The sequence below is a fragment of the Pimephales promelas genome, chromosome 1 (assembly GCF_988280905.1).
Source record: "Pimephales promelas chromosome 1, fPimPro1.hap1.1, whole genome shotgun sequence".
Taxonomy (NCBI): Eukaryota; Metazoa; Chordata; class Actinopteri; order Cypriniformes; family Leuciscidae; genus Pimephales; species Pimephales promelas.
The window spans coordinates 3,326,922-3,342,610 of NC_142769.1; the positions used below are offsets into that span (position 1 = coordinate 3,326,922).

General features: G+C 38.7%; 1 protein-coding gene across 3 annotated transcripts in view; it reads right to left on the minus strand.

Moving 5' to 3' along the window:
• ano1a (anoctamin 1, calcium activated chloride channel a) overlaps positions 1–15,689 on the minus strand; it is a 190,804-nt gene that overhangs the window by 101,109 nt on the left and 74,006 nt on the right. For all 3 annotated transcript variants that reach the window (XM_089116861.1, XM_089116936.1, XM_089116753.1), the window contains exon 2: positions 11,074–11,203. Coding sequence is in view for 1 of the 3 variants with exons in the window: in XM_089116753.1 (XP_088972879.1) it covers positions 11,074–11,203 (130 nt within the window). In the remaining 2 variants the exon portion in view is untranslated. The remainder of the gene's footprint in view (positions 1–11,073; positions 11,204–15,689) is intronic.

Here is a 15,689-nt window from a genome sequence, read left to right on the forward strand (position 1 = left end):
AATTTACACATTTTTAAACAAAGACTGACGTTAAAGATGAATTAAGGTGTCTTCAGTGTTGGCAATAAAAAAAAAAGAGTTTTCTGACATTTTTGTTTTAAAAAATGTGTAAATTCTACCAATTTTAATAATATTGATTGTAATCTGTTGCATGTCATATCATGTTCCTTTGGGGAAATGATAGAACAACACTGAACCACTTAACCCTGATTGTAACTTGTAAGCCTAAACATGACACATGCACGTAAATCTTGAAATATAAGTTGCAAACAAAAAACTAAGCTTACATTCAGTTTGTATTGCAAGCAATTTAATCATCGAAGACAGAAGAATTGGCCCAACTAAAACACATACTGATCCCCACAATGGTGACTTAAAAATATGATTTTCTTAATAAATCTTGTTTTTCTGATATTTTTGTTTTTAAAAATGTGTAAATTCTACTCATTTTAATTGGTTACCTTTTAAGTAATTCATTTACTCAATTCTAATTTGTTAAATTTAGTTAATTGTGCTCTGTTGCCTCAAATTTATTGATTAGATTTAACATATTCAGTCGTTTTTGGGACAAACTTTACGATTTACAAAACCAAAAATATTGAAAAATCATTCCCACCTCGCAGCCAGAGCAGATATAGTTATTCATGTGATTTTATGCTTTAAGCTGTTTGAATTTCTCTGAAAAAGAAAAGTGTGTAAACAGATGAAACAGAATATGAAACAGAATGGACGACTGTTCTGTGGTCACTCCAAATTCCATTCTGACAGCAAGAGCTCTTTAAGATCTCTGAAGTGCTCATTCAGCATAGACCTACAGCAATGTGGGTTTGGGCAAAAAGGTTTTCTCTTTTTAAAGGCAAGCGGTTCACAGCAGTTATTCTAGACAAATTATCGACACTGAGAAACCCTTCAACTCAGATGTCCTCTGAAGGGGAACTTTTAACCCTTTGTCTCCGTAGCCCTTAAGAAATGTCCACAATGGGACGTCCCGTCGGATTATACATATAGTTTGGAGTACGGGTGCACAGACAGCTCCGGCAGCAACATTAATGGTGTGTTGCGTTGCCTTGCTTGATAATGTTTGGTGTGGTTAGATTCAAAGGGAATGTGCTCTCTCTCTCTCTCTCTCTTTTTGCCCTGAATGGGCCTTGGGAGGTGGGCTGAGTGATTGGGGGAGTTGCTGTAGGCTGACTGAATCTGCTTTTCAGCCACTGTCTCTCTGCCTCTACCCAGCTGTGCGAGTTAGTGTTCGGGGATTTGGGATATTTTTTCCCCACTGTGGCCAGGCCTCCCTCCTGGTGGCAGAGCGCTAACTCCCAGACTAAAAGAGAATATGACCCCCTGCCTCCCACCAATAGTCCCCCAGCCGACTGCTGGGAGGCGATATGCTGCATGGTGGTCTTGCCCCACAGACCCTCCACTGCTTTCTCAGGTAATACCAACAAAAGGTCCTTAAATTGAGTTCAGACCCTCGTTCTCAAACGGGAGCGACGCTTATGCTCTGTAGGGGAGCAACAATGTTTCTTATATTTCCAGAACAATAGCAATACCACTTGACCCTGGAAAACGCATTTTATTTTGATGATTCCGCTCATAATTCACAGCTGGAGGTTGTACGCCGTCGTCTCGACCTTATTAAGAGCGCAAACTCTTAATTCCGCTGAGTAAACATTTTTACAGCACTAAGCAAATCTGGATTTTCCCATTATTTTGACAAAAGGCCACTCACCTCATCCCCTCGTCCTTGTTGCTTTTTGTCCCAGAAAATCCCAAATCAAATGACAAAGCCTGTTCTAAACAAAGAGATTATCACACACCTAATCCCGACTGCAGACCCAGGAGTCATACACCATGCCTTGTTGAGGTCATGACATAATAAAGAAGCCCATGTCCATGTTCTCATACAAAAGAATAACAGATTTTAGGGATCTCTAGAATCTCCAAGTTACGAAGGCTACGACTAAGGTTGGATTTACTTTACCGTTAATTACCATGCTGTAACACAACCCACACAGACATGAATGATACCTCAAATTGAGTGACTTGGGGATAAAAGTGCTGCACTTTTATGAGCAAATAAACCAACGCAATCTCATGCGAAAACACAACTATTTTACGAGGTGAAGGTGAAAAGTAAGCACGAAGCAAAAGCTCCATCCCCTAAACCTAACCGTCAGTGGGGCGTAAACAGATCACATGAAAAAGTATAAATTGTATTGTAGGAAGTCATATAAATTAGCCACCAATTCACCAACAGTTACAAACCCAATTTGAAAGTTCCCCATTGAATGTAGGACCTGACCTATATCTAGCGACCAAAATATCAGTCGAAAGTAGTGGCGTATGGTCTGAATTGTCAGTTGTACATGTGTTTGGAATTGACTGCACTAAATGAGCAATCCACTAGATCAAGGATATCCCAACACACCTGCATGGACATTTCTAATTATCCTGGAAAGCATGATTAGCTGGTTCAGGCGTGTTTAATTGGGATTGGAGCTAAACTCTGCAGTTGCCCTAAAGGAGCAGGATTGGATAGTGGATGACTTTGTAGGTACACTCTTAGAAGAAATGATTCTATTTAGAAGCAAAAATGGTTCCATCCTCCGCTTCATATATGAAATGGTTATATAAAGAACCTTTTTCTTTTGGTAAAAGGTTCTATTGGCCAAGTGTGGAACCTCAGGGTTCTATATAGAACCCAGAGGAACCCTTTTTTAAGAGTGTATAGAACCTTTTAGGGGTTCCAAATATGTAGCGCTGATAGAACCTTTTATGGTTCTATATAGAACCTTTTCTTCTAAGAGTGTATTGTTGCACATGAAGGTACCTCATGAGACTTCTGAGGCAGCGCAACAGTTCTACAGCAAAACAGAGCGAGCTTTGGTGATAACTAAGCATATTTAATGACATTTTCAAGAAATGACATGAGAAGAAGTGGAAACTGTTGGTCAAAAATATACATTTACACACAAACTGACCACCAACCACAACTTTCAGACACCATCTTTTAGCTCAAATGTCAAGATTGGGGGATTTCAAAGGCAGCAATTAAAAATGTATCAGATGAAAGTATCTTAGGAGAGAAGAAGTGAAGCTAACATTGGATTCGGATGTGTGTTGATGCTTTCCTACCTTGCAATGCATCCTCCAAAAGCAGCATCTTTTATAAGTTGGGATGCTGGTTTTAACTTAAGAACTACTCAAAGATAAAAAATGGCACTAAAAACAGCAGAAGACAAAGGTGGAAACTACAAAAAACGAATATGTGAGGAGGTCAGAAGGTCCCCGCATTTGCACAGCTCAGTTTGAAAGAGTATACAGATGTGCTGGTCCTCTGAGTATCACAAATCAGTTGTTATGTGCAGGTGTTGAAAACATCCATATTAGTAGGAGTATACTCAAATGGACGCATACTTCAGCAATGCCCTATAGCAACAACCCTAACCAAACTTAAGTGGCATTTCTTGCTATACACCTGGCTCATTTCCTCTTAAGAGGCCAGCCTTTCAATCTTGCCTCTGCAAGCTAAGGATAAGATCCCCAGGGGTATAATAAGTATTTTTAGACCTGCCATACTCCATGTACAAACACCATGCCCTTGTGACAAGGCCTATACGAAGCCTCCATCAAATATTTTTAGCAGTAAGGGGCCTGCCCGCATACTCACAGTCGGTCTCATGCACAGCAGACGGATTTGCAAGATTAGGATGAATCTTAAAGCAGCAGATAGATACTCACAAGATTCACTGTCTCTAGATGAAGTGAAACAGTAGAAGCTGCCCACTGTAAAAGACCTTTAATTTAAAGGGTACATATCATGCTTTTAAATCATTCGTTTTTACATATAAATCATACCGTTGTGGTCTATATAAAGCATAACTGCAATGCTTGGGTCTGAATTCCTCATTATTATAGCTCCACAAGCCCCTTTTCTGATGTGCGTCTTTGAGCGACCCGTTTCAAAGCGGCCCCTTTAAATAAAAAGGAGATGCGTCATACCCCGCCCGCTCTCCAGGTCGATGAGTTCACGGTCAGTTCAACTCCCCACGTTCGGCCATTATTGTAGTTTGATTAGAGATATACGATTATATACGATACCTTCAAAGAACATTTTTATTCACACGTTAATAAAACGTCAACAACAGAAGACTTGTCCATCAAGCCTTAAATATTCGAGCCAGAGCGAGCGAGTTGATAAAGACTACGACGAACCTGCAGAACAATGCGAGTTAACTGTTTTGTGTTATTAGTGAAAGTCGACTATTTCTCTTGTTAAAACAAGCACACTGACAAGATGACTGACTACGGTCTAATCTTACCACAAACAATCTGTATTGATATGATGCGTTTAGAAAGCATCAGAAAACAGAGCAGCTAACTTAAATGACCATTGATGAAACTCAAGAACAATAATACTGCAGACGTGTAACGTTACTTCGAAACAAAAACAAAGAAAGACAAAGGAACTGCGAAACCATGACCACCATGTGTTTTAACCCTTGTGCTGCATTAGATTTTTAACACCGTTGAGTGCATTAAGGACCAAAAATGGCCACATATTAAACATTGCCTAAAATATTATATATTATTATTATTTTCCACTTTTACCAAGTTAAATCTTTTAACCAGCATCAGTCCTCATCATAACTACCAAAAATGTATTCAATTTCAGGATTTTAACCCTTTAATTACCAGTTTTGTTTGCGAAACCATTGATTTGTATAAGAGGAAAAACACAAAAATTCAATTATTTTCAATAAACTAAATGCAAAGAGAAAACTTTAGATTTGGATTATCACAGTCCCACTTTGCAAAAAATCCCACTTAGCGCGTTAGAGACCAAAAATGGCCACCTATTAAACATTGCCTATTGCCTAAAATAAGGTGCATTTCCACCCATAGGGAATAAATATGTAGTGACGTCATCTGGTGGAATACACTATATAATGCAAATATAATGCTTTTGCTTCAAAATGAAAGGATGTTTGTGCAAAAATCATGTTTCATGTATTACTGACAGCATCAGATTTAAACAACGTTTTAATGGGTTTCAATGGGCCATTTTTGGTCTTTATGGTGCTGAGTGTTACTATTTGATCTACACAGTGTGTGTTATACATATTTTGCAAAATGGGATCACATTTTTTACATGTATCCAAAAAGTCACAATTTTGCCAAATTTCATACCATTTGCATTAAAACAGCCAAAATGGTCAAAGAAATTAAACTGCAAAAGACCAAAAATGTCCCTAATGCAGCATAAGGGTTAAGAAAGTAAAGTACTTTATTTTTATTAACGATATTTACAACGTATCGAAATGCTCTGTTCGTCGTCTCCAAAGATAGGAGGAATTGACCCCTCATTCAGACGAAGTCAATCGGCAAACCCTTCTGTATAATGGCGGAGGTTGTTAAAGTGGGAATCCTTGAAGTGCTTCAGCTCACTACATCCAACAACCGAACATTTTGACTTGCCCTCTCGTAACTTCTGCATCATTGAGCTCGGATTACAAAATCGGAGCGAGAAATAATAATGGCGGATTGCTCGAAGTGTTGGACCGGTAGTCAATGTCCTTATTTGGCAGTTCCGCTGCAAATAGTAGTTCAAAAAACGTCGTAGAAAACAGAAAAATCTGAACAGGTTGAAAAATATGACCAAAACAGAATATAAAGATATAAACGAAGCACCTGAAGAGAATAATTTCATCTTTTCTGTACTTTGTAACACTCCAAATATACAACAAAATGCATTTAAGGACTAAAAAAGTGGATTTTGCATGATTATATTCCACATCAGTGGATGATTTATATTTAGAGACTGAAGTTCAATGTCTTGCACTGTATCATCATGTCTGAGTGGCTTCCGGTGGCTCTGATCATTGTAACACAGTGGACATATGCAGATCTGATCTTTTATCAATAGTGCCTTGATTTGAGTACTAATGCGGATGGGGTAAAGTTCCCAAGAAGTCATTTACGGCAGCTGCCTTCCTCACACATACAACTCAAAAGCGTACTTGGCGCTCTGATATAATACAGGTGTTCATCAGATACGTTTATCTTCCCACTTTCAAAGCGACGGCCTCCTTAACCCGCCACCGCACACACCGGCGGGTCGTGACCTTGACAAGATCCAATGAGAGATCCAGAATGGCGATCGCAACCAGTTTCCTGGCCAGGGATGGCTCCTTCTCCCCTTCCCCCATCAATCTCCACTTCCAACAGAACCTCAACAAAGACGACACAATTGGGAAACAAGAATGCCGAGGGTCAAAAAGAGAAGGAGAAAGAGGTGGAGGGTGGGGAGAGAGGGGGGGTTGAGACAAATCACATTTGATCCAAAGATAGTCAATGGCTCTTTAACTGGGAGCATGCTTTGGGAAGTATATGGACTGTGACTTTCAGGGCCTGTTTGCACAAAAGTGATGCGCCTTTGAAAGGGCCCCTGAATTGACAGCTTTTTCTTGCTCTGTGTGGTGCGGGCCAGGGCCCCAAGACACTCATATCACTGGGCCGTGACGGCAAGGAGAGGAGTTACACTTTGAAAACACACGGGGTTCCGTCGGTCCTAGCTTTTGTTCCCCCGGCTCGCGGGCCACTGTTCCTGCTCGTCGCAGGAAGACAATGAGAGGGCAGCCACTGGATTGGTCGCTCCCGAATCGAATAGCGAACGGCTGCCGATGCAGAACTAATCTGTGAAGAGGTCTTTCCTGTGCGATAACCACCCCCTACCCTTCGGCTGCCCTCCACCACCTCCTCGAAACCGCCAGCGCAATCTCTGAGGAGGAGAGATCACAAAAAAGTCCAACCAGCTTCGCTTTTTTTTGTCCCATTCCTTCTTGTTCCTACTTATTTGATGTGGCAGCAATTAGTGAAAGACTTTTGTGCCCGGAGAAGATGGAGCGGACCACTTCAATGATCACGTTTATGCTCTGAATGGAAAACAAAAAAGCCAAGGGGACAGATAACATGTTCACATCAAACGGCCACGCCGGTTGCGCTTGTTACTGTTATGGCTCGCTCTCCTCTTTTATGGCGAGCCGAGCGAAGTGTTACTTTTCCCATGAGAAAGCTCACTGGAGGCTGAGTGACATCATAGGGTGCCCCTTTTGCGCCCACCTCTTCAGGCGCCGAACGCGCTCCCATTGATGTGAGCACCTTGCATTCCCCCAGCGCCCGACCCCTTTGATTTCTCCTGCTTTAATGGCCCCATTGAGAGATAATAACAATTAGGGAGTCCTCTATTCTTAATGACAACATTTTTTAATCAGAAGAGGCAGGAGTTGGCCACCTCTGCTCCAGCCCACACGGATTTGCCGCCCTCCGCCTAAATAAAAGGCGACTGGGATCAGGTTAGTCCGTGAAGCCTCTATGAAGGGTTTGCTTATTCCAAATGAAAGCGTTTCTGAAAGTCGTCCTTGTAAATATTTCGCTGTTCTCCAACCGCAATTATGATTCGCGATCGTGCAAAAGTATGCCTGACGCTCTGGCTTACACAATGTCTGCTTACAATTAGGAAAATGCAGTTTTACAAGAAACCAGATGAATGATGGTGGGGGCCAACGCTTTACCAGAAATTCATACCCAGGTCGTCACAAGCACAGCTTGCGCCCTTATGTTCTTACGTAGGGACGCAAACCTACAACGTTAAATTGTGACCTTGTTAAACCTGCTTAAATCACTCTGACTTCAATTAGGCCTCCAGAATGAAAGAGACAACTCAATTGAAGAGGGATAAAGGCAGGCCCCTTAATCACATAATGAAAGATTCAAGTGCCTTGGGTGAGCTCACAATACACAAAACACATAGCCCTGGCTTTGTTTTAGCTGTTAAATGTGTGTATTCCTTAACCACGGTGTGTTGCGCTAATTGCAAGGCTGACTTGTTTATTGTGCGTGCACGATGCAATTGCCGTTGATTGAGCATTTGAGGGGACGGCTGGAGTAATGCGATAATAACACGGTTTGGGCATCATAAAGCCTTTTTATGATTAAGCAGGGTCTGTGGTTTGCATTCAAATGTTTGAATCATGCGTTGTGGGTCACTTTATAGTAGTTTGCCAGGTTATATGAGGCATTCTTCTGACCAAGTCTACAGTGAAGTAGAAATATACAGCCAGTTTTGTTTAGAGTGATCATGGAAGATCAGTTTTTTAATTGGGTGTGAATGATTAATGACCTCGCACCCTCTTTATAGAGCCGATGTGTGGAATTTCGTGCTCAGTCTGTAGAGTTGACAGTGTTGTCCACACATCTGTCCCATAAAAAGAGGGCAACAATTCTTCAAATGCTTCAAGGAAATGACAAGTCAGTGAAAAGTCTTCCAGGGTGATCAATAAAAATTGTTCGGCATTGTTGCCGACTCCGGACAGAAGGAGACGTATGGGGAACCGTCCCAGGTCAGGCCCTCAGGGGCTTCTCCTTTCTTTGATTGACTGACCAAAGGGTCTCTCTCGTCGGGGTTTAACGCAGCAATTTGCCACCTCATTACCAGCTGGATCCACATCGCCACTGCTGGACCTGTCTGGCACCGCAGGCCCGCCTCATCCTCTCTCTGTCTCTGTGTTTCTCCTCCTTTCGGAGTGATTGGCAGGGGGAGATGGGCAGCGTGCATGACAAAAGACCCCGGGCTTATTCCTGCTGTTTCTGCCGTAAATACATTTAAAGCTGCTATGGACTGACATGAGAAAGTTAAAGGCAAATGTTGCTCAGCAGATTCCAGATCAGACCATGAAGATACAGTATGCAGGCAATTTTAAGGAAACAGTGCTATTTTCTTCATTATAAAGGCACACTGAACACTGTAAAAATGAATATGCTTTATATAATTAATTGAACTGTGGCAACAGATTACAAGCAATATTATTAATTAAATTGAACAAATCAGAATTGAGTAAATATTCCTTAAAAGTTAACCATTAAAGTTAAAGAGTAAAGTTTACACCAAAAAAACAAAAACAAAAATATCTCACCAACAGACAGACGTCAAAGATTAATTAAGAACTCTTTATTTTATATTGCCAACATTGAAGACACCTGATGTTAACAAGCAGAATCACTGAAGGAGAAAACCGGCATTTTAAAACAAACACTGATCACCACAATGGTGACTTAAATGGATGTTTTTTTGGTTGTTGTTGTAAGTTTTACTCATTTTAAATGGTTAACTTTTAAGGAATTAATTTGATTAATTATTACTCAATTCTAATTTGTTAAATTTAATTAATAATATTGCTTGTAATCTGTTGCCACAATTCTATTGATTAGATAAAGCATATTAATTTTTACATTGTACACAGTACTTTCCGGGCTGTAATCTAAAGCGTTACCTCAGATTCTTGTATTTAGATGCTTGTAATTAATTTCATTACGTTTTAAAATACTCAGTAATCGGACTAGTACATATTTTATTGATTACATGATTACGTTCACTGTAAAAATGAATATGCTTTATATAATTAATAGAACTGTGGCAACAGATTACAAGCAATATTATTAATCAAACTTAACAAATTACAATTGAGTAATAATAATCAAAATTTTCCTTAAAAGTTAACCATTTAAAATGAGTAAAGTTTACACCAAAAAGTTAACAAAAATATCTCACTAACAGACAGACGTCAAAGATTAATTCTTTATATTGCCAACATTGAAGACACCTGATGTTAACAAGCAGAATCACTGAAGGAGAAACCCGTCATTTTAAAACAAACACCGATCACCATAATGGTGACTTAAATGGATGTTTTTTTGGTTGTTGTTGTAAGGAATTAATTTGATTAATTATTACTCAATTCTAATTTGTTACATTTAATTAATAATATTGCTTGTAATCTGTTACCAATTTTTTTTTTTGATTAGATAAAGCAGATCCATTTTAGTGATATAGATTTCTAATGTGCTGTAACAGGGTTATTTTAATCTGTAAACAAACAAACAAACAAACAAACATAAAAAACCCATCAAAGTATGATTTATATGCTGTTTTCCTCATGGAGGAGGATTTTGGATATTGCCATCTTTGTTGGGACATTTTGTCCCCATAACGTAGGGTTTACTTGAACCACACATACAAGTGGATCATGAATGTCTGGTGTACTTTGGCGGCACGAGTCAAGTTCAGATTAAAAGGAGGTGAAGAAGATGACTGAGCTTTGAAGAGCAGGTGTTATAGAGGCCATCTGATGTGCCACCTGAGAGCTCTTATTTACTACAGTATGAAACCTCACAGCTGCACAACACACACACACACACACACAGATTTCAATTGACTTATATTCAGTCCTTTATTCCTCTGATGCTCACATAAATTTTTTTGTTGTGTATAAACAATGCTGGGTTGTTGTAACCCAAATTTGGGTCAAATATGGACAAACCCAAATGTTGGGTTAAAAATGTAACTTCAAAGTTCACTTTCAGCTGTATATTTTCCAATTGCATTTTTAACCCAACATTTGCTTTTGTCCATATTTGACCCAAATTTGGGTTGAAACAACCCAGCATTTTTTTTTTGTGTGTGGACATGCCCAAAACTAGCCACAATGCTACTAAATCTTTATTTCCCACATTACTGATACTAAAGGTCCAAAGCAAAAATGACGAACAAACTGGTTTGACGTCATTTCGGGTTTGGTGTTCGTTTCAGGAGTCAGCACCTGGCGGCCATCTTGTCACAGGCAGCTCGCTCACTGGTAACATCGCTTTAATGGTGCATGTACTTTTGAAATAACCATAACTTGCTCAATTTTCTAGCGATTTTCAAACGGTCTGGTTTGTTATAAACGGCAGAGATGTAGTTATGATACTGCATACTTATGAATAATAAGTGTATAAATAAATAATCATCCAGAATTATAGCCACGTTAATAACGTTTGTAAGAAACCAAACCGTTAAATCCGTCAAGATTTCAACGAGATAAGAGTATTTCTTACATCAGATACCACAGAGCCCGCCAGAAAGCCTGTCTGTGACAAGATGGCCGCCGGTGATGACGATAAATACTCCGCCGTTGGACATCTAGCCTTTATATAGATATCTATGTTCGAAACAGCTTGCCAAAGTGAACTTACCGGAAATGTTCGCATGTTGGTCAACATCTTCGATTTGATCCGTGGCGATTATGGAGGTGGGTGTGGCTTTAAGGCTCCGCCTTATTTGGCATGGTTCATTTCTTCGGTTTAGACAGCTGGGGTCAGACGTCTGTAAGTAAAATCATAAACACTTGAGAGCTGCTTTTTTTCATATTAAATATTGTAAGTTTCTTGATTTTTAAGCAATCTATTATATAAAGAGCTATTTAAATAAGAATTGCAGAGCTGGTGCAAGCATCCACTTTGCTATGATCAGATGCTTTTTTTCTCACCGCTGTTATTTTTGTTGTGTGTTTATTTACGTGCAGCACATATTTACATATTCGCTCTCATCAATGTGGGTGGCGTTGGGGTTTTTGATAACAGTATATCGCTCCTTACATATTTCAAACTACTTTTTACCCCTAAGCGACAAACGAAAATTCACTTTGCTATGAGTACATCAGGGCCTTTACACAGTATTGATTGATTTATTGATTTTTTTTTATGTGCACTTATTCTCATATCACATTTTATGTATAACCCAGCTTAGTAATTATAGCAATATGTAAAAAGTATAGAAATTATGGCAAACATTGAAGCTCAATCAAGCTGCTCCTTGTTCGCTGCTTCGAGTAGTTCACTTTTTAAAAAAACCTTTTGCTGATAATTTACGCACCCCCATGTCATCCAAAATGTCCATGTCTTTCTTTCTTCAGTCGAAAAGAAATTAAGGTTTTTGATGAAAACATTCCAGGATTTTTCTCCATATAATGGACTTCAATGGGAACCAAACGATTCAAGGTCCAAAAGACAGTTTCAGTGCAAACTGTTCAAACGATGAATAAGGGTCTTATCAAGCGAAACGATCGCTCATTTAAAAAAAAAAAAAAAAGTTTAAGTTTTATAAGCTCAAACGGTCGCCTTGCTCTGTTCTGTGATGCGTGTTCGTGACTCTCCTGTTCGAACTCGTTTATCAAAATGAACGAATCTTTTCCAGAGTCAACTCGTTCATTTCATTTGTTGAATGAACCAAATTACACAAAAAAAGATTTGTTCATCGTTTCGCTTGATAAGACCCTTATTCATCGTCTGGAATCGTTTAAAGCCCTTTGAAGCTGCACTGAAACTCTCATTCGGACCTTGAACCATTTGGTTCCCATTGAAGTCCATTATATGGAGAAAATCCTGGAATGTTTTCATCAAAAACCTTAATTTCTTTTTGACTGAAGAAAGAAAGACATGCACATCTTGGATGACATGGGGGTGAGTAAATTATCAGCAAAAGTTTTTTTTTTAAAATGAACTACTCCTTTAACGCACAGGACAGGAAGAAGACTCGCTCGATATCGCAGCGGTTATAGGGCGAGTGGGGAACAAAGTACCAGCATGCAATTGTTGTGAAAACATTAGGATTTTATTAATTACCACCTATTGTGTGTGTAAAGCACCCTCAAAGAGTTTCCGGGAAAAAAGCTCTCAATCCAACGGGTAGCTCCAAAGATCAATGTGTCAACTTCCTAAAACAATATGCTGAACAAGTGCACTCAGAATGAAACGGCCCACTTCACACGTGCAGCGGGTGAACTGGTGGCCGCTGCCATCAAAGAGCATCTACATTATCAGCTGTCCGATCAGCTGCTACATCACTCGCTCATTCTTCCTCGCTTCCTCCATCGCTTTCTCTTGCTTCATTACTTCTCTTAACCCTCGTTTTGTGTTCGGGGTGTAAGACTAGCTAAACAGATATACTCAACATTGAAGAAGCAGGTTGACTAAACAAATTTGAAATATAAAATCATCAAAAAAAATTTGCCCATTTGCTTTAAACAAAAACATGAAATATGCATTTTTGCATTCTGTATGGCTTTTCCAATAGTATTTGGTTGTTGTGGTCAAAAACCATGTTAAACAGGTTCAATGGAGAGTTGAAGCCTCAGTAATGTTTATGATGGTTTGATTAGAACAGGGGATGTCAAAATTACTAATTTTATTTTTTAGTGGGTCACTGAGACCCAAACAAAAAGTAAATCCAATCTCAACAGAACATGAGGGTTACATTTGAACTTGTTGAATCACCATTAACATGCATTTGTGCTTATTAAAGCCTATTGGGAACAGTGTCACCATTTTTGAAAACCGACAAAAAAACCTCTTTGAACAAATAAAACCATTTAAACTTTTTTTTTTTTAAATATTAGGGTATATAACCCAATTAAATATAATTGGGTCATAACCCAATTTTTTTGAAGCCTTATACATTCTAAAAAATGTTGGGTTGTATTAACTCAATTTTGTGTCAAATATGGACAAACCCAGCCATTGGGTTACATTTTTAAATTACATTTTTAACCCGTTGTTTGAGTTTGTCCATATTTGACCCAAAATTGGGTTAACCCTAGAGGCAAGAGTGGAAAATGCTAAGCAAAAAATTATTTCATTTCATTTTTTATACAATCTGGACTTAAATAAAACAAATCCAAAAGATTTTTTTTTTTTTTTAAATTTGATATATTTAGGATTTTATGAATTGTGTCTCCTGAGATAAGTTGCCTGATTAGGGTGTAAAAAAGCTGTTACTGCCACTGTATGTTTAAAACAATTGTATACCCTTCTTCACCTGGCCTGTTGACAAATTATATATCATTTGAAAGCTTACGAACTTAAGATTCAGCCTACGAAACCTGTTTTGAAATTGGACGTTGTGTTACCATACAAACAAATTCTTTTAATGGGCTCCTCCCCTTTTGGGGAGCAATCGTCTTGCTTCATAATTTATAATCAAAAACCCATATTGTCAAAAAGGTCTGAGCCTCAAGGTTTCATATTTTGTGACAGAAGTGATATTTGGACAGAAGTTTATTAATTTGTTATGGCAGAATGCACACAATTGAATTCAATGGAATAAGTCACCCGGTGGCTATTTTTGGTACTACGCCTAAACAAAAATCTCAATTTTTGTGATATCAACTTCAAATTTGGAACACAAATATATGGCTTTGATTATAGTAATTTTATAGGAAAAAATATTTTGTAAAATACATATTTTATAAAAAAGAAGTACAGTATATTTAAATTAACGCAAGTTTTAAACTTTTTCATATTTTAATTTCAGGTCTAAATTAGGTCTATATTCCAAAGAAATCTTGAATTACAATCATTTTAGCTTGAATAGTGCATTTTAAAAAGAGCTAGTTTAATCCATTTTTATACCCTAAACAGGCACTGTGTCTCGGGGGATACATACATTCAAAACCTGCTAAATAACAACATGAACAACTTAATTTTCTCCTTAAGACAATGTTCACAATTAATGTTGGCAGTATTGTTTTTTTTTCCAGAAGAAAAGTAAGTTTAATATATATTTACTTATCTAAATATCTGAATGTTCTGCACCACTGGCAGCCATGTTGGATTTAGGACTAATTGATCTCAAAAAATTTGAAGCAAATCATGTGACAAGCATACTCAAGCTGTCATAAGTGATAAAAGATCTGATGAAAAAAATCTTTCTTATACCCCCCCAAAAAAATACAATAAAAAATATCTCGTGAGTAGGGTTGGGTATCGAGAATCGAGTATCGATTGGAACCGAGACTAACTTTTCGTTTTTCCCGGAATCGTTCAAAAGTTAAAATTTCGATTCCTAGTTTCGATATTCACAGTCCGCCGAGCGGAAGAAGAAACCGCTGAACAACACCTACGAAGAAGCGTCTACCGGAAGTGTTGGCATAACCACGCGAGTCGAACATGAGTACCTTACGTTGGCGATCCAAAGTGTGGCTTCGCTTTTCTAAAAATAACGAAATCTCGGCAAAATGCAAAATTTGTGACAAAAGGAGTATTTTTACAGGAGTATTTCCTTCAGAAAGGCCGTTGGTTAGCAAGGTTAGCTAAACTTTTTTGACCCTGCCTCTTAAAAGAATCGGAATCGAGAATCGTTAGGAACCGGAATCAAAACAAGGAATCGGAATCGGAATCAGAATCGTTCAAATTCAAACGATACCCAACCCTACTCGTGAGACACGTTGCCTGTTTTAGGGTTAAAACAAGCCAGCATTTTTTAGAGTGTAACCTATCTAAGATTAGATTATTATCTATGCAATTGGAAATATATTGTTTGATTGAGTTGAGAAGTCAAACACGTTCACGTAGCCTCACGTCCACAGGAAACGGACGTTTACATTCACAATCATGTTCAACTTGTGATATTTAATTTAATACCCAATTGTTTCAGCTGCTTTTCAGCCTTTTCACAGCTTCAAAGAGCGTCTGGGCCTGACGGCTTTCCAAAGGGCATGTTGGTCTTTTCTTTTTGCCCCCAGCCAATGAGAAATTTGAAAAAAATGGCATTGGGTTGCAAGGTGGTCACATTTGAACTCCTTTGATGAATGGAAGGTATAGGGCTACCTTTGAATGCAGATAAAAGGTTGGGGGAGCCATGAGATATCTGGCAAGGTGCCAGAGGAGGGGGACACACTTGATTCTCCACTGGCAGCAGTGCATGAAAATGGGAAGCTATGTGAAGAATCCCCCACTTTGTTGTCTTCCTCTCTCTTCCATTGGTGGAACGAGAGAGGGAGCGAGGGCTTTCTTTCCACGGGCTGACGCAGTCA